At 45.1% G+C, this 23,771-nt stretch overlaps 1 protein-coding gene across 1 annotated transcript in view; it reads left to right on the plus strand.

Annotated features, from left to right (window-relative positions):
* The window catches only part of RPAP3 (RNA polymerase II associated protein 3), an 88,759-nt gene continuing 64,988 nt past the window's right edge, over nucleotides 1-23,771 (plus strand). The window contains exons 1-6 of the mRNA XM_088478127.1: nucleotides 1-116; nucleotides 13,869-14,053; nucleotides 19,254-19,385; nucleotides 20,671-20,796; nucleotides 22,224-22,351; nucleotides 22,454-22,575. Coding sequence (XP_088334253.1) covers nucleotides 13,901-14,053; nucleotides 19,254-19,385; nucleotides 20,671-20,796; nucleotides 22,224-22,351; nucleotides 22,454-22,575 — 661 coding nt within the window. The 5' untranslated portion in view covers nucleotides 1-116; nucleotides 13,869-13,900. The remainder of the gene's footprint in view (nucleotides 117-13,868; nucleotides 14,054-19,253; nucleotides 19,386-20,670; nucleotides 20,797-22,223; nucleotides 22,352-22,453; nucleotides 22,576-23,771) is intronic.

A 23,771-nucleotide genomic window follows, 5' to 3' on the forward strand; every position in this document is an offset into this window, starting at 1 on the left:
TGTCCTGCTTCTGTCGTTTTAGGTCGCGGGTACCGGCGTCACTGGTATCTATGGCTACTGAGATGACGTGGGGCATGCTGGGATACCATGCGTGAGGAGTGCGAGTTGGGGAGCGGGTGAGTACGGATTGTGTGCGGGGTGAGTGACAGCGGGAGCCAAGTATGGGTCTCGCCAGGAGGCAGCAGCTGACCCTGCTCTGTCATTTGTGTACTGTCCCAGGGACTAGGTTATCTGTATGGGTTTGTCTCCGTGTCTACAGGGGCATAGCTTTGTATGTCCTCCTGCCCTGGCTGAGACAAGGCTGCCCACCCACTACTCTGGGGTCTCGTATATTATTAATTCCTAGGAAACTAGCAGATGTAAACAAGCTTTGAATCTGAAAAAAGGTTGTGGTACTACAAATCTCAGCATGCCTTTCCAGCCTCCTGCATACCTCCCAACATGACCCATTCAAGGAGGGACAAAATGCTTTGTTCATTGACTTCCCTCTTAATTTCTGATTGTTATATCCTGTGCTGAGACACCTTTCTTATTACCTACTCGGTTCTACTCGGTTCCGTTCGTTTTTTTTTTACCGAATCTTATTGGGTATCAGCTGTCACGAGTTTTGGATAGCCAATAAGATTCAGTAAAAAAAAACGAACGGAACCGAGTAGAACCGAGCCTGCACATCCCTAAGTTTAACACAAGTGATGGCAATCATAAGTAGTCCTGGAACAGAGCATTTTGTCAATCCTGGAATGGTTGCAGATAGATTCCCTTCAGAAGATGTACCCTGACGTCATCTGTTACCATTCAATGTCATCAGTTACTATCCACGTGGATATAGAGTGTAAATAACCTGTGGCGAGCGTACAAATTTCTTCTTTTGGAGGCCTTTAAGGATATGGAACTGCACTTCTGCCCTCAGTCAACGTCACTTCCAGGTATATCTACTGAAGGGGAACTAAACACAACCCTCCTGGAATGGGTCCTGTTGGGAGGGAGTCCTGTGCAATATCAGGGGGTAAGCCCATTGTGCATAAGCTAGCCACAGATGGAGTACACTAGGTCTCAGAAGCATGAGAGCCAACGTTCTTTAAAATCAGTCAAGGTTCTCACATTAAATCTACCAGTTTACTTAAAACGCTATGCCCAGATATGGTATGCAGTCACCAAGTTGACATTCACTTTGTCAACAGTTATGATGTTCAGAGGTGAGCCTGGATTGGCATTGGAAAGATGACCAGGGATATGTCTAGGAGGATATTTTACATTGTCTGGGATTTATGCTGATAAAGAATATGCCATATAATGCCAATGCATTTTAGACTAAAAATGGTTACACACCTTTTCAGTCAGCTACTGATCGGAATAAACTCTCCCAATCAGCAGTGCAATGTGTCCCCAGCGCGACCCCGTTGGCTGCCTGTGAGAACCGTACACACTGCAGATATATCTCAGTGAGTATGGGGTTCTGTGGGATCGTGCTGATAAATATTAAACGGCCCATAAAATGCGACCCCCCCCCCCCCACACACACACCTGACCGTTGCAGAAGTGTTATAAGCTGTTAATCAGCTAAAGCTCCTGAAATAGTACAGCATATACACCAATGCGATCGGGCCGAGGATTGTATTGGTGTGTACCCAGCTTAACACTTGATAATGTGTAGATGTTTAAAACAAGTCTACTGTTTGATAATTGTAATTATATTATTATCATCATTAATGTTATGTAGAATACCATGTATTACTAGCAGAATGTCACATTCATACAGTGCTTTATTTTTAGCCTTTTTTAAGTATAAGTTTTGCATGTTTTTAATGTGTTAGCATATTTTGTAAACCTTACTCATTTACTTAGTATTTGTGTTATGCACAACTTAGTACCAATAGGTTACTTTAGGGGTTAGTTATCTAGGAGCTGTCCAGCAAAGGGGATGGAGGTTATGGGTTTGAATAACAGTGTGCATTATGTATAGCTTATTTTTCTATAGGGTCCACAGAATCTACCTTGTATTTGGAGAGATCCATTGCACCAAACAGCTACAGCTTTAAAGATCCCAGCATGCATGGGTCGGTCCTCCTCCCTATATACCCCGCCTCCAGCCACAGGCATTCGATTTTTTTGTTTGGTGCGCGGCAAGTATCCAGACGCACCTGTTTAGTAGCGGGACTGCCTAGGCAGTCCCAGGCTTTTTCTTTTATAATTTACCTTATTTTTTTTAACTGCTGAGTTGAGCTTTACTAAGCACCGAATAGGATGCAGGTACTGCGACTCCATCTACCTCCGCCGATGCTGAAATGCCAGTACCGCTATGTGCCCTGGGGATTTCGGCAGGACTCACCGAGGCTTAGCTAGCGGCGTTGCTGGGGTACCGACTGCGACTGGATTCATGGAGATGGCAGGTAAGCGATTTCTCGTGAGGGGAATCGTGCGCGATGCATTCCAGGCCTCTGTGTAGGAGACGCACCAGAGGTGGCTGCGGGTGATGGCCTTGTGTAGCGTGTACTCACTAAGGCGGCCGGGGCCATATCGTCTGTCGCTGGGGATGGGTAGTAGACGTACTAGAGCGCACTAGTTAGCATCTACTGCTGTGAGGCCAGCGTACCCGTGCCGTCAAAATCACAGCTTAGGGGAGACAGGCACTACTACGGCCGCTCCTCCCCCGACCCAGACGCAACTTCCGGTTATGGATTCCCTCCTCTGGGTTGCTACTTGATGTTCGCAGTTGTGCGTACTGCTGCAGGCTGGTTATCTCAGAGGCTGGTCTGTCTCACTGTATACCTCTCCTCTGGTCTGGTGTATATAGCGCTCTATATCCTGCCAATACTGACCGGCAGGGCTGGTCAGTTGATTCAGAGTCAAATTGCAAAAGCAATGTTTGTATTTATGCATTGTATGTGACTTTCGTACTAGCTGCTGTATATACACTGTCTTTTGTTATCAAACTGTCAGTTAAATCTATCCCTCTGTTTCTCCTCATCCCTCTGAAAAGGTGTGTGGGGTTTTTTATATGTGAAGTGGGTCATAGAAACCTAGAATTTGACGGCAGATAAGAACCACTTGGCCCCCATCTAGTCTGCCCTTTTTTACCTTTTGGTAACCTCAACCCTATGTGATCCTCAGTTTTTTGTAAGGATATTTCAAGCATGTTTTAAATTGTTCTACTGTCTTAGCCTCTACCACCTCTGATGGGAGGCTATTCCTCTACCACCTCTGATGGGAGGCTATTCCACTTATCTACTACCCTTTCTGTGAAGTAATTTTTCCTCAAATTTCCTATGACTCTACCTCCCTCCAGTTTCAGTGCATATCCTTGTGTTTTAGTATTTCTCTTATTTTGAAGAATGTCTTCCCACATTGTTAAAACCCATGATATATTTGAAAGTTTCTATCATGTCCTCCCTTTCCCTTCTCTGTTCTAGACTATACATATTGAGATCTTTTAGTCTTTCCTGATAACGTTTGTGATGTAGGCCATGCACCATTTTAGTTGCCCTTCTTTGTACAGTCTCTAATGTATTTATATCTTTCTGGAGATGTGAACTGAACACAGTATTCTAGATGAGGCCGTACCAATGATGTAGCGTTCCCTTCTTGAGGGCAAAAAGCGCCCTGCCCTCACAGCCTGCTTGTGCCGTCTTCACCCACGGTTCATAGTGTCCAGCGGGTGGGGAATTGTGCAGTGACCTGGTCACCGTCGGTGAATATGCTCCCTGTCTGCAGCGCTTGGGGTGCTACCCAGCGTGTCCGTAAGTGCCGGGCATGCCCCCAAGAGTGACGAAAAGGGTGACGTGTCTTATACACACGCCCCCTTTTCAGTGGCCTCACCCCCTTTTCGCGTGCGCTTTCGCGCACATTCGGCGTGCGAAAAAGTGCCTTCTCTAGCTCCGGCGCCCTGCCTGCCGCCGGAGCTAGAGTGAACACTAATGATCTATACAGTGGCATTATTACTTCCTTCTTCCTGCTACTGATTCCTCTCCCTATGCAACCAAGCATCTGACTTTCCTTTCTCATTGCTTTGTTAAAATGCTTACCTGCCTTTAAATCACCTGAAATAGTGACTCCTGGATCCCTTTCCTCCACTGAAGGCAGGCGTGTCTGTGCGTTGGAACGGCGTACACGTCACATGGCTGAATTATACACAGCAGAACCCGCAGTGCTTGCGGTAGGATATGGTCTGCTAGTGTTCACTCTAGGTCCGGCGGCAGGCAGGGCACTAGAGCTAGGGCGCATCTGGGTACGACCAATGAAAAGTGGGCGTGCCTTTATGATGCGTCCCCTTTTCGTCACTCTTGGTGGCGTGCCCGGCACTTCCGGACTTGCCGGGCAGCCCCTAAGTGCCACGGTCACGATGAATGGATGCCAAGTGTCCATTCACTGGCGTTGACTGCTGCTCTGCCGGTTTCCTCAACCGCGGGTGGAGGACAGAACCCGCAGGCTGTTTCAGTGGGGCGCCGTGCTGGAGGGCAGGATGCTTTCTTCCCTTCAGAAATAAGGCAGGGCGTTTCACCACGCTGACACACCCTAGCGGGAACGCTAGTCAGCCACAATTGTTGCATATGGGTGCGATGTTACCGATTGTTTAAGACACTTCCTGGAGATGACGTATGTTACTAAGGGAAAGTGGGCGTCTTGTGTCAGGCTGGTGGGCGTCTAAGTACATACCGCGATTGCACGGCAAAACACAGTGGGCGCGCTAATGTCTTGCTAGTGATTGTGGATTTTCATACTTTTGGCCTCTGACGTCTCCGTGCGAACGCAGCCAGCGAATAGGTCTGAATCAGGCCCCCAGTTCCAAGTTTTCAAGTTTATTTATCAGTCTGTCATGTGGGGCCGTGTCAAAAGCATTACTAAAGTTTAGATAAGCTACATCTACGGCCCCCCCCTGATCTATTACTTTAGTCATCCAGTCAAAAAAATCAATAAAATTTGTTTGGCATGATCTCCCCCTAGTAAACCCATGCTGTTTGGCATCCTGAATATTGTTGGATTTGAGATGTTCCACAAGTCTTTCTTTTAATAGTGATACTATTACTTTCCCTACTACTGATGTAATGCTCACTGGTTGATAGTTACTTGCCTTTTCCTTGCTTCCACTTTTGTGCAGTGGGATTACATTTGCTCTTTTCCAGTTCTCTGGAATTACTGCTGTAGCTAGAGACTGGTTGAATAATTCAGTTAATGGTGTTGCCAGAACCCCTTTAAGCTCTTTTTTCTACTTCAGGGTCCATAGGGGGTCCACAGGGTTGACCTTGGGGTATAGGTTGGGAACCAAATCCGGGCACCACGCAGTTAAAGCTTTTAGCTCCCAGGATGCACTTGGGTCCACTCTCCCTATAACCCCACCCCCCAGCCAGAGGCACCTCAGTTTAAGTTGGTGCCCGGCCGGAGTTGGGTCACCGTTACTGCAGGGGGGCTGCTTAGCAGCCCCTAAGCTTAAAAGAGTTTTATTTTATTATTTTTTTACTACTCTTCAGAGCGGCAGCATCAGACTGTCCAATGGACGTCTGAGCTGCCGCTCCTACACCCCGCCGGCGCTGCGACGCCAGTACAGATCTGGGGATCGCAGCGGGACCCCAGAGTCTGTACTAGCCGGGCTCTGGAGGAATCCCTGGGCTGCTGCCGTATCGACGGGGACAGGTAAGTCGCGTGGTCACCGCTTGCGGTGATCCATATGTGAATATGCAGCCTTATGCCTCCGGTCTCTGGGGACAGACCGGAGGCGCTAGCGGTGGCGGCGGGCTCCCCCTCCATGGAGGCATACCCCGCGTGTCCACAGCCCACCAGGGATTATAGCGGCAGCGGGAGCCGGCATCCCGGGGGGTTAATTGCTAGCCAGGGGAGGAAGCCTTCCCTGTCTAGCGGCTCCTCCCCTCAGCTCAGCGCGCCTTTCAATAATACAGTCTGGCGTCGCTGAGCTGCTTCCTCCGCGGGCCACGCTTCTTCTGAGGTCTCCAGTGGCCATTTTCTCTCTGTGGTGCTGCAGAACTCTTAGGATGTCAGTGAGCCCAGTACCCCTGCGTACCTGGCCATTTTGGGTGAGTGTACACAGCGCTATAGCCTTCCCAGGCACTGAATCTGGGCAGTTGAATGTAGCGACATTGTGCAGTATATTATATGTCATGCTTATGTATGTATATATATTTTTCTGCATTGTATGTGACTTATGCTAGTGCTGACTGTCTGCTTTTTCTCTCACCTGTCAGTGTATATCTATCCCTTTTCTTTATCTGCCCTAATACAGGTGTACCTGGGGTGGTTCTGAGACCTCACATATATATATTTGTTAATATCTGTGAGGTTTGTCACATACTGTTGCGTGCTGCACGTTGCCATATTTTAGATGGAACTGTGAGTTGCATACGCTGATAATGGGTCCCTGCAGCTAATCTTAGCGTCAGTCAGGACCGGTATGGCACTGCTTAATATTTCCGTCAAGATAATCAGATATATCTGACCAGGAGATTGCACACGATACTGCACCCATTATTGCTATCCTGCAAGTCATAGCCTGCAGGAATTAGTGCGGAGGATTTTAACTCAGAAAGGTTTATGTATGCGGTACCATCTGGTGCGGGGCCCCTTGCATGACCCCCTTAAAGGGCGGTTTATTTCTCAGGATCCTCTCCTTTGAGGATCGCCGGGCGAGCCCCATTGTCGTCACTCGCTTGGAGTTGCTTCACCATACTGCCCTTTTGAACTCGGGGTATCTCGCAATTTCTTGCAATTTACCCCTGTGCAACAGACTGTCGCTCCCCGCCGGGGTTTTTCACAGTACATGAATTACCTCCGATACCACATCGGTCTGTCATTCCCCTTGCAGGGATTACCACAACGGCCACCCTGGTGGATGTCGTTTTATACGAAATACTAATTGGCGTGATATACGCCCTGTGGTTACTGACCAGTGGCTCTGCCGTGAACTGGATGGTATATTCGGCTCTTTCCCTCTCACATGGGGGGAGCCGATTTCAAGTATTATTATCCCTGCTTTGGGGCTGGTAGCCAGGTTCATTCTGGATATAGAGAATGTCGATCCTGCACCTGTATCATACATCTCCCGTTTTCTGCCCAGCGGGTGGATCTCATAGCGGGAGTCTGGCTGTTGCCAGATACGAGGAGTCACAAAGGCCTCCTATGTCCCATTCCCTGAGGGTCCTCACAAGTAATGGAAATCCCCCTTCTGGGATGGATTTGTATGTTAATCATCGGGTTACAGGCATTAATACGCCTCCCATCCCGGCCTGGAAGGATCCGTAGGTGGTAACTTTGCCTGAAATCAATGTACTCGTTTTCAGGGCCTGTTGCCCGTCCTACCATGGCCATCGCATGGTGATGCTTTTGTGACGTTTTTCCCCTCCAACACGTCTGAGGTTCAAATATCTTTTGCCGCTCACATAAAATATGCAGTGGTCATATGTGGGATTACCTCATGGGATGCCGGTCTTCTAACTTTTAGGGTTTCGGCGGCGTCTGTATCCGCCGCAGTACCCTATGGCTGCGTTATGGGAAAGCAGAGGTGCACACTCCTTCCATGGGGAAGATCTTGTTTGGTCCTGACCTTGACAAGATCGTTGCATCATTGGCAGTATCACTAATGGGGAGATACCGTCTTTAGCTACTCCCACTACATTCGGACTAACTCTGTTAAGTCTTTTTGTCCTCAGGGTCAGCCTAAAGGCCTGTTTTTTCCTAGGCTGTCGGCCTCCATGGGGGCCACCATATCCAGTACCGAGCAGTCCTGGACTTCCGGACGACCCTGTTTCTACACCTGAGGATATACCCTCAGCCTGACGGGACAGGTCTACATCTGGGGAATTTCCAGAGTGAGGTACTGATTCTCAACGGCCTCTCATTGCTCAGGCAGCCTCCTCACAGGCATTGTTACACGGGCCCTTCTTCAGACCTGATCAGGGCCTTACAATCCCAGAAAGCTATACAGTCTTTGTGGTAAGCAGAGCTATTTCGGCCAACCTCACTATCTCAGTGAGGGACTGGTTGTTCTACTTTCTTTCTGGGGCGGTGACCGACTGGTCCTCATTTGCCTATACTCTGTCTCAAATCCCTGAATCAGATTCCAACGGTGCCTGGACTCAGGTGGAATCGTCCATGCTCCATCATCCGACGTTTGGAACCTGGGGATTTTAGGGTATATCTGAGTATTCAGGATACGTACCTACGGGTACGTACAGAGCCCTCTCATCAGCATGGGTTCAGGTTTGCTGTGCCACAGCAACACTTGTAAGTTTCGGGCTCTGCCTTTTGGGACTGTCCTCAACTCCACCGGGGTTTACCAGCCTTATGGATTTTCTGACAGTTCACCTGTTCAGGGTATCCGAATGCTCCTTTCTCTGGACGGTCTCCTGCTTTTAGCAGGATCACCAAGGTACTTTACCGCCAGGTCAGGATAACCGTGGCTTCTTCTCGGCACAGATAATTAGTCAACGGAGAAAAAGTCCTCCCTACATCCCTCACAGGGTTTTCTTCATCTGGGAGCACTGCTGGATTCTCAGACTCTGAGAATTTTTCTGGCGTAAGACAAGATCTCCACTCTTCAACTTGGAGTGTGCGGATATCTACGCATTCGACATATGTCATTACTCTTTGTGATGCGCGGTCTACCAGAGTGTCTACCTTTTGGTAGGGTGGAATGTGCTCAGTTCCATTCCAGGCCTTGCCATAATTGACTCCCCTCCAGATGGATCGAGTTTTTCCCATCTGATCGCTGTTCGAACGATGATACTTTCTCCGGAGGCGAGTTGGTCTCTGTCCGGGTGGCTATGGCCATCTCGTCCAGGGTGTTCTTTGCTACAGACAGTGTCTGGTCCGCATTCGTTTCGGGGCAGTTGGACGTCTGTCGTTTCTGCCCTGCCACTTAACTTGTTGATACTTTAGGCTGTCTTGGACCTTCACTCTGGCCTAACCCATATGTCACGGTAAACCTGAATAGGTTCAGTCCGACAGTGTCACAACAGTGACTTCCATCTAGGCAACACTGGTAGTTGGGTGGCAATGTCAGGTATGTCATCCATTCTGACATAGTCCAAGGGTCTTCTCCTGGCCAACTCTGCAGTGTTTATTCCCGGAGCTCTCCATTGGGAAGCGGGCTTCCTCAGCCGTCGCGACGTGCATCCCGGGGACTAGTCTCTTCTCCAAGAGAGGTTTCAACTCCTGGTGAGCAGAGGGGGCCTCCCTGAGGGGATTGATCCTCATGGCCTTCTGACTTGATCACACATTACCGGTGTTACAGTCCAGCTCCAGGAGTACTGAAGCTACCTTCAGTGACTCTTTGTCAGTGAAGTGGTCCTTCCACTTTGTGTACCTGTGTCCTCCGGTCTCCCTTCTTCCTCGAAGTCGTCGGAAGTTTAATTCGAGACGGAGGGGCTTTCCTTCTGGGGGCTCCAGTTCGTCCCAGACATCACTGGTACTAAGATTTTCGGAGTCTCCTCATCGATACTCCGTTCCTACTGCTTCACTATCTGGACCTGTTGTCTCAGGGTCCTTGTTTTTCCCTGGACCTGGATCGTTTGTCTTTGACTGCGCCCCTACTGTGGTCCTAGGGCTTCCCTGGCTCTGTCTTCATTGAGATGTTTAGAGCAGATAGGCCAGACTTTGCTGGGATCTGCCACGGACTGTGGCATACATAATTCTTATGGTATCGTACCTGTCGATACGATCCTCCGCTGTCCAGGATTTTCAGATATTCTGGCATTCCTTCCGGCTGGCTTGGGTTTCACCCTTGGCCTGGCCTTCCTGACAGTGCGGATCTCTACACTGTCGGTATGGTTAAGATATGGAATTGCTCCGCTCTGGTATCCAGTTCATCCTTTGGAGTGTTTTCTGGATTATGCCTCCACTTGTCCTCCCTAGGGACTCCTGGGGAGTTAGTAGTGGTTCTTTGTTCCCTCCGGGGACAGTCAATGGAACCGCTGGTTGTGATAGCCATTACATGGTCTATTGTTTAAGCTCTCTCTCTCTCAGGGTGTTTAAATCAACCAGGAGAGTGTCTGAATTGGGAGCGTTCTCATGTGGCTCCCTCTTCTGGAGGGCATCATGTCAGGGTGTGAGTTGCTCTCGCCCTGTATTTCTTCTTAGAGTGGTTTTTAGGTTCCATATTATTCTGGAACTTATGGTACGGCAATTCAGTCCCCAGTCTTCTCGGCTGGTGTGGCCTCATTGACTGTGGTCCGGCCTCTTTGGCTTTATATGATCCGTTCAAGTTCCTTATGGTAATCGGACTCCTTATTGGTGGTCTGCGGTTTCTGGTTTTCACAGGAAACGATGGCCGGCCTATAATGAAATGTTGGCTGGATGGCCTCGTATGTCTTCCTCAGGGGCCTACCCATGGGTAGGCATTTCTGTCGTTGAGGCTTGTTTTTTCTCGGGCCATGTAACCCTCGTGGGCGGCTCGTTGTGGCGCCTCGGCTGTTTTGCCTTACTAGGTGTCCACGTGGTCTTCTGTCCATACCTTTTTAAGGTTCTAGGCATTGGTTTCCTTTGCCTCTCAGGATGCTTCCTTTTTGGCGACTGATTCTCCTCTCAGCACAGGAGCGTCCCCACCCTTGGTTGAACTGCTTTGGGACATCCCCAAGGTCAACCCTGTGGACCCCCTATGGACCCTGAAGTAGAAAACAAGAGATATGTTAAGAACTTACCTTTGTTATCTCTGTTTCTACGAAGTCCATAGGGTCCACAGGGCGCCCACCCTGACGCACCTGGCTTCATATGGGCTGTGTTACTGGTCACCGGTTTCCCGTCTCCTTTTCTGTGAGTATGGTTCTAGAGTGTTCCAGTTTTCTCTCTCTTTTTCTCTCCTCCTCCGGCCTTTGGCTACTTACAAACTGAGGTGCCTCTGGCTGGGGGTGGGGTTATAGGGAGAGTGGACCCAAGTGCATCCTGGGGGCTAAAAGCTTTAACTACGTGGTGCCCGGATTTGGTTCCCAACCTATACCCCAAGGTCAACCCTGTGGACCCTATGGACTTCGTAGAAACAGAGATAACAAAGGTAAGTTCTTACCATATCTCTTGTTTTTTTAGTATCCTTGGATCTATCCCATTTGGTCACATTTATTTGTCCACTTTCAGATTTGTCAGTTCTGTTAGGACCTTTTCCTCTGTAAATATACTTTTTATCTACCTCATGTATATCCTTGCAACTTAACTGGGTCACATTGCAGTTATACTGTATACCTTATACCGATCACACATTTGTCATGTCTGAGGGTAAAGGTAAGAAGGGTGAGCCTCCGGTGCTCAAGTCATGTAAATCCTGTTTGGCAGGCCTGTCTGAACAGGCTTTTGTGCAAGATGGATTGTGTAGTGCCTGTTGTAAACAGCCACCTTTCCTATCTGGTACACCTGCACCTACAGAAGAGCCATCGTGGGTGGTTTCTTGGTGGCAGGTTTTGTCACATATGGTGGATAAAGTCGCAGCGTCGCGTGCTCCTACCATGGTATTGCCTCCTACTGTGGGATACCCAGAGCAGTTGCATCGTTCTAGGTACCTGTCCCCTATGAATCACTGCTGGTTTGGTTCTTCTGCTCATTGTAGTCAGAGTATGCTGCTGTCTATAGCCCCTCAGCAGGTGGTACAGGCGAATAGACCAGGGGCATAAGAGAGGTTCTCTTCAGACATTGCCTCAGAATTCTGACCCACCTTCCTCATCAAACTCTGATTCTCAGAGTTCTGGGTATTACTCAGTGGAAGAAGACCATCAATCCTCTGTGGATGTCCCCTCACTGGTGAGAGTGGTTAGATCTGTCCTCGGTATAGAGGAAGAGGAGGTGCCGCTGAAAGCTAAGACTCCGGTCTTTAGGCGTCAAAGGTGGCTAGAGATTATTTTCTTCAGTCTGAGCAACTGTCTCAGATGATCCGCATCTCGCCAGAGGTTCGGCTCTCCCTCGCTTGTGGCTGGAGACGACTCATTTAGACAAGGGTTGTCCGCTATGCGTCCCAGATTGGGTACTCCTCACCACGGATGCAAGTCTGCGAGGGTGGGGATCGGTGATAGGGCGTCACATATTTCAGGGAAGGTGGACGACTTAGGAAAGTCACCTACCGATAAATGTCTTGAAGCTTCGTGCAGTGCACAGAGCGCTCAGTCTGGAGCAGGACCTTCTTCATGGCAGGCCTGTCCAGATTCAGTCTGACAATGTAACCACAGTGGCCTACATCAACCATCAGGGAGGCACACGAAGTCCGGCAGCCTTGAGAGAAGTGCCGAACATTCTGATGTGGGCAGAATGCCACCTTCCAGCAATCTGTAATATTCATCCCAGGAGTCCTCAACTGGGAAGCGCACTTCCTAAATCGTCAGGACATACACGCCGGAGAATGGGCTCTTCATCTGGGCGTCTTTCAACTCCTGGTCGACAGGTGAGGACTACCAGACGTAGACCTCATGGCGTCACTCGACAACCACAAGGTCCCCAGGTACGGCTCCAGAACGAGGGACACCTCACCTCAGCCGCCTTCGTGGACGCTCTGGCAGTGAGGTGGAACTTCAGGTTGGCATACCTGTTTCCTCCGATATCCCTCCTCCCAATAGTCGTCAGAAAGTTCATGCAGGAAGACGGCAGGTTAATACTAATAGCTGCGGCCTGGCCCAGGAGACATTGGTTCACCGATCTGACATGTCTATCCATAGACAGGCCACTTCCACTGCCTCTACAGCCCGGATTTGCTAGTGCAGGGTCTCTGCCTATATCCGGTTTTACCGCGGCTGGCTTTGACGGCTTGGCTATTGAGGCTTCCGCCTTAAATGCCAAAGGTTTCTCTGCTTCTGTGATCCAGACGATGATGAGAGCAAGGAAGCCTGCTTCAGCCTGCATCTATCACAGGATTTGACATTCATATTTTCGTTGGTGGTCCCAAACAAAATATGACCCGAAGGTTTTCAAGAGTACTTGCTTTTCTGCAGGCTGGGTTAGACTTAGGTCTATGCCTGGCTACCTCAGCTCGTAGAGTTTCTGACTTGGCAGCACTGTCATGTCGCTCTCCATATTTGATTTTTTATCAAAATAGAGCTGTCCTTCGTACTAAGTCGGGTTACCTTCCGAAATTGTAGTCCCGGCTTTTCAGTCTTCAAACCTGTCTACAGGTGAAGCTTGCCTGGATGTGGTTCGAACCCTTCGTATCTACGTGGATCGTACCAGCTCCTTCAGAAAATCAGTTTCTTTGTGTTATATGGGTTTCACAAATGAGGATGGCCAGCTAACAAACAGACTATTGCTCAAGTCTATATACAGGCTGATCTCCCTGTTCCTAACAAGGTGACAGCATATTCTACTCTGTCTGTTGGACCGTCGTGGGTGGTTAGACGTGGAGCCTCGGCTGAACAGCTGTGCAAGGCAGCCACTTGGTCTTCCGTCCATACCTTTTATCAAATGCTATGCATTTGATACTTTTGCCTCCCAGGATGCTGACGTCCCCAAGGTAGATTCTGTGGACCCTATGGACCCTGAAGAAGAAAATCAGAGTTATGGTATAACATACCTTAGATAACTCTTTTTCTTTGAGGTCCACAGAGCACCCTTCCTGACGCACCTGGCCTCAGTTGGGATCTGTTCTTTGCTTTTTTGTGTCACTGATTCCCTCTTTGTATTTTGAGTGTTTTTTGGGTATATTGTACTTTCTTCTCCACTTTGCGTCTCTTGCCATTAGGCTTGTTTACAAACTGAATGACTGTGGCTGGAGGTGGGGTATATAGGGAGGAGGACCAGTACATGCTGGGAGCTTTAAAGCTGTAGCTGTTTGGTGCAATGGATCTCTCCAACTACATAGCCCAGGGTAGATTCTGTGGACCCTATGGACCTCGAAGAAAGAGTTATCTAAGGTATGTTATACCATAACTCTGATTTCTTTCCATTATATTGTCAAGGCAACCAATAGCTGTGTCTGTTGCAACCCACCATGTCTTCCCCTAACAAAGCTGTTGAGCTGCAATTGCAAATGAAACAAAATGCGGAAGAGCTGCAGGACTTCATGAGAGAGTTAGAAAGCTGGGAAGAAGATATAAAGCAGAAAGATGCCAAGTTGAGTAAACAGACTGGTGGCGGGGAAGAGGTAGGTGTTGATGAATTTTATATTTTTCTATTTCAAATACAGCAAATCCATGTTCTACTATATTATAATTAAAGTCTAAAAATTCCACCTTTTTGACATTTGTTTTATAACCTAGAACAGGGTTTACCAAACTGCCATTACAGTCCAGGTTTTAAGGATATCAATGTTTGAGTCCAGATGGTCAAATCAAATTGACTGAGGTACTTATTTAGTCACCTGTGCTCAAGCATGGGTATCCTTAAAACCTGGACTGTAATGGCGGAGTTTGGGAACTTATGCTTTCTAGGTCACGGCTACCAACCAGTACCTATGACAGCCTAACCTCTTCCTTCCTTTTTTTTTTTTTTGTTTCTCTTTATAAATTCTTTATTTCTGAATTATCAAGAAAAGAGAAAAAGACCATACAGCAGCCCAACCTCTTAAACTTTGTTGCTGGTTATGCATATGCTTTCTGGATTTAGTGACTCATAAATACGTACATACCATACTCTCTCTTCTGATCTCATTATGCTCTTTTATTATGTGCTGTATGCGATTGTTACTGTTACTACTTTTGCATATTACAGACCACTGATGTTGTGTATGATATGCCTCCAATCGGGATCCCAGCAGTCAAAATACCCATGCCAGCATCTCGAAAGGGTTAGGATACCGACACCTGTCGGTAGGTATCTTAACCCTCTCTCTAACCCTAACACTCCCTCCACGGGGCCTGAACTAACCTCCCCCCTAGTGCCTAAACCTAACCTTCCCCTACCTGCACCCTAAACCTAACCCTCCCCCTTAGTGCCTAACCCTAATGCTCCCTTAGTGCCCAACCCTAACACTAACCCCCTCCATAACCCCACTACTTATCTTTGGGATGCCAGTGCCGGCATCCCATGTGCTGGTGTATTGACCGCATCCCGACCTCTGCATAGATCACTTACATAATGCTTCTCATCCACTGAATAAAATAAAAAATAAAAAAAGTGAGTGAAAACCTTAATGATAGAAGGATCAGAGAAGAGAAAAAGTGAGAAGTATCACTGCTCCACTTCTCTACGGATGTAGAAAAATCAGCCCATAGAAGTACCAATGACTACATCTAACATTCAGAGCAATGAAGGGTCATGTTCTTTTAGAGAACCTCTGTCTGTTCCATTCAACATAAAGAACCAGAGTATTGAAATGGAATGAGGACTTTATCCAGCATATAGATAACCGATGTAGAACTGCACAGTTGGGCAGCAGACCGTATTAACCTTAGAAAAATAAGTAGTGAAATGTATTGGCGAGAAGAGACAGCCTCATATAGCTACTGACATGAGGCTAAGAACGTGGTGAGTGGTATAAATTGGGATGATGGCAGCATAATTTTAGGCTTATACTCACTTATGTTTATTATATGAATTTTGTTTTGCGTTCTTGTTTTCAGAACATGTTGTCATAATTTTTTAGCAATTTTTCCAAATCTACATTGATCTCCCAAAGCTTGTGAAAACACTTACAACAAACGTATGTCAGACTTGTCTGTCATGCATTTTTACAAGTACCAAACAATGGGCCAGATGTATGAAGCTCTGGGAAGTGATAAAGTGCAGAGTGCTAAGCGTCCAGCCAATCAGCTCCCAACTGTTATTTTTTAAACACAGCCTGTAATATGACAGTTGGGAGCGGATTGGTTGGTTGTTTATCACTCTGCACTTTATCACTTTCCGGAGCTTCATACATCTGCCCCAATGGCCTTAGATTCATAATGCATCTCTCATGTCTGAGATGGAGGAAAGGGAAAGACAGACAACACAATACTTGCAGAGTAGGGATGTGCAGGCTCGGATAGGTTCGAGTTTGCACGTTGCGTTCGGATTTTTCCCTCCAAAAAAACGGAACTCAGAAAGAGGCTAAACGTCATCTTACATGGACGAACATCATCCTTCCTGGACAGTCCAGGAATTATGATGTTCGTCCATGTAAGATGACGTTTAGCCTCTTTCTGAGTTCCGTTTTTTTGGAGGGAAAAATCCGAACTCAACGTGCAAACTCGAACCTATCCGAGCCTGCACATCCCTATTGCAGAGTAACAGAAATTTACCGACCAAGTCTCGCCATGTCGTGGGCTGCCAGTGGTGCATAGCTTTATTTTATTGAGAAAGTATCATAATGCTTTAAAAAGAAGTAAACCTTAAAATTTCAAACGTACTTGATATAGAGAAGTACAAAGCTGTGTTCACTGTAATTCAGATTAAGGGTCGTATTCAATTTAGGGATGTGCAGGCTCGGATAGGTTCGAGTTTGCACGTGGAGTTCGGATTTTTCCCTCCAAAAAAACGGAACTCAGAACGAGGCAAAACGTCATCTTACATGGACGAACATCATCATTCCTGGACAAAAGACCAGGAATGATGATGTTCGTCCATGTAAGATGACGTTTTGCCTCGTTCTGAGTTCCGTTTTTTTGGAGGGAAAAATCCGAACTCCACGTGCAAACTCGAACCTATCCGAGCCTGCACATCCCTAATTCAATTAGGTGCTAAAAGTCGCGTTTGTCAAAAAGCATTTGCCGGTGCAAACGTTTCGCGCATACGTGCGTATCTCGCTATCCAGTTGCCAGAGTTTTCGCATGTGCGAAAACTCCATATGCAGAAATCGGCGAAAAGTTTTCACCATCTCAGAGCATGGTGATTAAAATGTGCAAGATCTCTATTTTTGGCTAAAAATGTGAGGACTTGATTCAGAACCCTTTGGACCCCAACAATTCAACCCCTCCCCAACCCCCCCAACCAAAGACTAATTAGGCAAAAAAATAAAAATTAGCTTCATTTCCCCTTATAGTGACATGTCATTTTTGGGGTGAAAATGTAAAAAAGGGTTGGTAGATCGGTTTAAAGTACTGGGACAGGTATTTTGGGGGACTGTATGGATGGGACAGGTGTTTTTAGGATTGCAGGTGGCTGCAGCAGGTGTATTTTGGGGGACTGTATGGATGGGACAGGTGTTTTTAGGATTGCAGGTGGCTGCAGCAGGTGTATTTTGGGGGACTGTATGGATGGGACAGGTGTTTTTAGGATTGCAGGTGGCTGCAGCAGGTGTATTTTGGGGGACTGTATGGATGGGACAGGTGTTTTTAGGATTGCAGGTGGCTGCAGCAGGTGTATTTTTAAAACTGCACTTTATAGACACAAGCATATACTAGCACCCATTTTAGTGTACCCCCAATTTAACTACAGCAATTATTTTTTCCAAAAGAAATTGATTTATTTAATTTTTCCACACTTATGCAATATGCACATAACAGCCATTTGACTCAATTTAAGAACGCAAAATACTTTTATTAAGGCTATTAACACACTTCTATATTGATTTCCAGTGTCAGTTAGGCTTTTTATGGGGTACAGATTGATTTCCCCAAAATGTGCTGTACTTTTAGCTAGTTTTGTCATGCGCAATTATCGCACATATGCGTTTTCTTGTGTTTTGCAATTGGATAAGGCGAAAAGCGGGAGCGCATATTGAGAGCGTACACGAAAAGATCGCACCAAAACAGGCGAATGCGGCGATAACTTCAAACGCAACTATTCGTACCTAATTGAATGCGGCCCTTACTTACAATTTACATATTTTTGATTAACAGGTTAAGAGCCATAATTATCCTGGATTTCACCTAAATTACCTGGTTGTTGCCACATTAAACTACTTTAAACCACATTAGTGTTTGCAAAACAAGTGTATTATTAATTATTTACAGTGTGTTTAGAAATAGGAACTTTCTAATTACTTTTTCTGTTCACCCCTCCAAAGCTACAGTGGTGCTTATATGTTATTAAAGTTATTCATTGATATTATATTTCTGAAATACCGTAAGTGACTATCAAGCTTTACAAGTGTTTTGTTCGATTATGTTAACTCATAGTGAAGTGTATTTTGTACGTAACTGGAAAGATCACCCAATCTTTATTTCAAACCATCTTCATGTCCTTATGTAATATGGCCCGGGGAACTTACAGCAGTAATTATGTTAAACCAATAAATGTGTATTAAAAAATCCATGCAAGTATACATGACTATCCTTAAGTTACAATAAGGTCTTCTCCCCAAAATGTTTTTTTTTTTTTTTTATCATGTAAAGTATGTTGAGCAGCCATATTTGAAAGAAAAGAATGTAATAATTTTCCCCTACTGCCTGCAAGTCTTTGTCAGCTTTTCCGTTTTAGATCTAATTGATCAACAGTGTCATGGAAGTTACTATGCATGAGCATGTTTAGCAAGTCAACAATGTTCTATATTGTTTTTTCATCTTTTTGTTTATGTATTTTATTTTAATGCCTCTTACATGAAAATCATGTATAGGGTGAAGAACTTCTCTATGTCTTGCAACATTGAGTGTGTTTAGAATTAAGTGATATATTTATTAAAAACTGGCACTAACCAATATCTTATCACAGAAATACCACTTTTAGCAGCACCAGAATTACCAATCCAGAATTGTTTCTCCTGTCCCAGGAAACATAATGCTTTCGGTGTAGTGTCACAGTACAATACTAAAGCTGCGTACACACTTGCCGATATTTTGAATGATAACGATATTGTTATAGTGCAATCATTCACCCTATCGGCAAGTGTGTATGTGAAAAACGACCAGCGATGCGCGCTCCCACTGGTCGTTTACGATAACGCCAGTCGGCTGTACATGCCGCCCAATCTGGGTTTATCGTGAGCAATGCCATGCTTCTGAATGCACCATGGCCCCGCTCCCCGCCGTTGTCCGTTGCTGGTCGGCATTGGCAAGTGTGTATACACTTGCCGATGCCGACACCTCCGCCGAGTTTGATATCGTTGCATGCACGCATCGTGTAGTGTGTATGCCGGCATAATTGTTTGACCCAGCGAGGATGCAGCAAAGCTTTTTATAGCTTTGCAGGATTTAGTTGCTGGGTATAGGGTAAGGCCATCTCAAGATAGTAAACGGAGTTAAGAATTAAGGTCTATGGGGATGGGGGAAACGGCACTAACTAGGTGAGCACCAGGCAGACTTCACTGGTATTATCTTTTTTGATATATTGAGAAAGCTCTTTTTCTGGTGAAAACACTGTAGAAAGGGCTTTTCTCAGCTTAAACGACCCTTGTAGCCGCTTTTGATACAGACTGGGTAAATGGTGATATTTATGTTATTATTATACTGTTATATTCTTTAGATAAATCTGAACATATCTTTGTGCAGACATTACCACCTATTAGAAACAAAGACTACAGAAAAAAGAAAAAGAGCAGAGGCGAAAAGAAGACCTACGAAGAGACCAAAAAACCCAAGCGGAAATTACTTGATTATGAATATTGGGACAAGCTAGATGTGGTGAGTGGAAGCCATAGCTAATATGTATAGTTACAGTACTGCCCTAAATATTGAAGATGGTTTTCTATTGGATGCAAAATGTAGCATGATATCAACATGTGTGTCTTTACCATAATTGTTAAGTTATGTCAGATGATGATGACAGATTGAACTCTGAATGTGTCTTTGATTTAGGTTTTGTGACAAATTTTAATTTGAGCAGTGAAGGACAAAATGCCAGCCAGCTCTATTATTTTAGCAGATCATTCAGTGGTTATTTACTGTATGCTGTCATGTTTTTGTGAATGTTCATATAACTACTTAAATCGTTGACTTAGAATGGGATGTAGTCAGGAAGCCGACGGTCTAAATGCCGACTGCCGGCTTCTCGGCAGTCTAATCCCGGCAAAGGCGCGGACAGCTGCTGGGGTGTGTTTTAGGTTTAGAGCCCACGGGGGGGACTTGGGGTTAGGCACCACCCCCGCCCCCCCTCCCCCCATGGAGGGTTAGGTTTAGGCTAGGGGAAAGGGGGGTTAGGGTTAGGCACCCCCGGGAGACTTGGGCTGCGGGGCAGGGGGATTAGGTTTAGGCACTTGGGGGTGGAGTGGGGGAAGGTTAGGCACCCCTAAAGGAGGGTTAGGGGGGGAATTAGGTTAGCAATACTCTCCTAATTAGCAGTCGGGATCTTCACTGGTGTCGGGCTTCCGCTGTCGGGATTTGAACCGCCGACCATGCCAATACCTACTACTCCCCTTAGAATAGTGCATATAATACTGTATTTACAGCAGTGTGCTACTGCGGACTACATAACTTGCCTATTAAATAAAGAATCGACAGATCTAATGGACATGTTTATTATCAAATTGTTTTCTTTTACGTCTTCTGCACAGACTTTAAAATATTGACTATCTGCAAAATCCGTTGCAGAACTGATATAAGTCCTTATGTATTATGTTTTCCTCTAGCGTGGTGTTTAAGTGCCACTTCAAGCCCTGTGCTTCTTAAATATAAATGAATACTTTTGTAACAGTATCCACTGCTGCTTAAATTAGGATGTTTCTAGTCATGGTAACTTTGTAAACAGTTCTAAATCTGAACACTTCTACACACTGAAGTAAAGATTCAAGGATTATTGCAATATTGTAGACGGGTACCTATTAAACTTCCCTTCATTACTGGAGTAAACTGATATTTTTGAAAATAAATGATAAAACATAGTACAGTCTTAGCCCTCTGTATTTTGGTAGTAATGTTGCTTAATATGTCATGTTTTGTATGAATGTGTTACATGTCTGATTTGATACAGGACAAAGCATTGCAGGAGGTTGATAAAGAGGACAATACTAATGAATCCATGTCCACTGAGTCCGATTCTGGGGATGAAGATGGAATAACTGTTAATACAGAAAAAGCTCTGGCAGAGAAAGAAAAGGTAGTGTGCACTATGTCATGTCCTAGTACCACTTTGTGTTTTCCTGAGTGATTATATCTTTCATAATGAAACTGCTTTTCCATGGTTTCCCAGTGCTGTTGGGCTGTTTAAACATTTAAATATAATAATGATCTAGCTTGCTCATTCCCTCCACAAGGGGTCTGTAACGCCTTAGAAAGTACATAAACAGATTGAACAAAACATGAAACAAGTGACTTACAGTACAAAACTTTGCAGGACAAGGACATGGTTTATAACCATTGCTGTATCAGCGGTCAATACTCAAGTAGCAGGGCGGCAGAAACCAAGGGTTAGGTGTCATTGTAGACAGTATGGAGTAGATGATAGTATAAGTAAGGGAAGGAATAGCACATGAGTGAAGAGGGCTCCATTTGTAAAAGCTTTCATTCCAAAGGGGAGGGGCACACAGACAGATGGGGAAGACGGTGAGCAAGGAGCATGGGGCATTCATTGGGTTATATAAAGTAATTTAACACCATCGCTGTAGCTTGAATGGTTTCTGCTAAATCTTGGGGCAGCATTCATAAGGTCACGCTGCAAACAGCACCATGCTATTGTAGGCTGATCATACTAAGACAGACAGCAACAAATATGCTCAGGGCAATCCAGTTGGAGCTCATTATGGGATACTTGGAGCTGTAACTGCCAGTATAATAATGAAAAGTCATACTGTTGTGATACAAATCTTGGCAAGCTAGGCCACCATTTACTGATTATACATGCTGTTGCTTAGAACTAAATTCCCAAGCAATTAATGACTATGGGGATCTCTGCATTGTCCTGGCCAGGCTGTGGCTGGGTTGCACATTATGACAAGCGTACCACTTGCTGTTCTAGTGTGACTAGTCCAACTTGGCTTAGCCTGGCGCTAGTTCTCGCTTTTGCCGGGTGGCACCTAACTTTTGTTTTAGTGGATGAGACCCATTTTGCGTTGTTTTTTTCTTGTACATTTTAGTATGGTAGTTATCATCAATGGAATAATGGTGACTGCTGCATCTTGAATCCAGATACACTCAGAGAATATCTTGATTATTTACAGTGTACTTGAGTGGCACAGATCTCTAGATGTAAGGCTGCAATTGTGCTGCTGTCATTTTACTCTTACGTTAAACTGCAGACTTACTTTAAATGAGACCAGAGTGTAGTATAAGGTTTGGGATAAGAATATTTAAATAATAACATTGATATTTTTCTTTTATTTATTTAAAACTGTCCATTGTTCTTATTAAAAACCAGTATGTTTCTCTTCAATGCCCAATAGTGGAGTTGCTCACTGTGAATAAAACATGTTGGTGTATACCATCTGCATTTTTTTAAATTTACTTTTCTGTTCTTCAAACAAATGCATGTTTAACATGTAAACTTAAATGTTTTTTTATTGCTAAATTAGTTGTATTTTACTCCAGGGAAATAATTATTTTAAAGCGGGGAAGTATGACGAAGCAGTGGAATGTTACACAAAAGGCATGAATGCTGATCCATACAATGCAGTCTTGCCTACAAATCGTGCCTCTGCTTTCTTCAGACAAAAGAAGTAAGTCTTGTCTTTATGCTGCGCTATTAGTAAACCTTTCATTACATGACTTCGTCTTTCCCTATCGCTCTAATGAGTTTTCTTGCCATACATTTGTCTTAGGTTTGCTGTAGCTGAATCGGACTGCAATTTGGCTATTGCATTAAATAGCAACTATTGGAAAGCTTACGCACGGAGAGGAGCCGCTCGCTTTGCATTAAACAATTTTCAAGGAGCAAAGGAAGGTTGTCATTTAATCTATTATTTTGCATAATTTAGCATGCCTTGTGCCATCTGAATTGCTGTGTGGTTTTTATTTTTTCCATGTCTGCTTATAAGTAGAACGTGTGTGTATGTATGTATGTATATATATATATATATATATATATATATATATAAAAATAAAATCTGTATCCTGATGAAAATGCTATAGGCATTGAAGCTTGATTAATGAAATTACCAGTGGTCATTGTCTTTTTTGCAAGTCGTTTTGAGTGCCACCTCTGCAATTGTTTATTTAGCTGTTTCCCTGCTTCAGGGGCTCATCTAGGAGGGCACCGAACGCTGATGTGACCTTATTAGCAAAGGAGCGCCGGCTCCTTGTTTTCTTATATATATATATATATATATATATATATATATATATATATATATATATATATAAGATATAGAAATACTGGCGCACAAATTTTTTGAATCCCTTCTGTAAATAGTCTTGTGACAAACAATGTCACCAATTAATTCTTTGTGATATATGTGAATTGCGAAAAAAAACCCACTCCTGATGATAACAGGTGGCTGCAATCTTCTAATGATCCGTATGGCCACGGGTAAACAAGGGTGCTGAAAAATAAGAAGACGTGCGCCTAATAGTGTAGTATTTAAATAACAGCAAATAGTGCTCAAAATAAGTAATGTGCGTACCAAACAAAAACTTTCAATAAAGCTTATCTGATGTCCAGGTCTCCCTCATATGGTCAGGAAACAACTGCCAATAGATTCCGGAGATAGGTACCCTCTTATATGGACCTTAAATGAAAAGGCAGATGTAGCAAATAGTAGTGCATATAAAGATAAGCTCCCTCCTGTTCTGTAAGTTACCAGAAATCACCCTCTAATTCATACATCGGGGGTATCCAGCCTCAAACCATAAAAAGGAGATTGATCTCCGTAAATAATTTTTTATTTTCCAAACACATGTAAAAACGAACAGACAGATTACTAACAGGAATAAAATGAATAAAAGGTGCTTATCTTTGGTAAGTTTTAAGCAGAAAAAGAGTCCACTCTGTTGGAGGTGCAGGAGAACCATTCCCAACGCGTTTCGTCCTAGTTGGATTTCCTCAGGGGTGATGCCCAGATGGTGGAGTACCTCCTTATATACCCCTTAGTAGGGGTGTGCCCAATTTTGCCATTGAAATGACTAAAAACGCCGTCTGCG

The sequence above is a fragment of the Taudactylus pleione genome, unplaced genomic scaffold (assembly GCF_031769625.1).
Source record: "Taudactylus pleione unplaced genomic scaffold, aTauple2 ptg000207l, whole genome shotgun sequence".
Taxonomy (NCBI): Eukaryota; Metazoa; Chordata; class Amphibia; order Anura; family Myobatrachidae; genus Taudactylus; species Taudactylus pleione.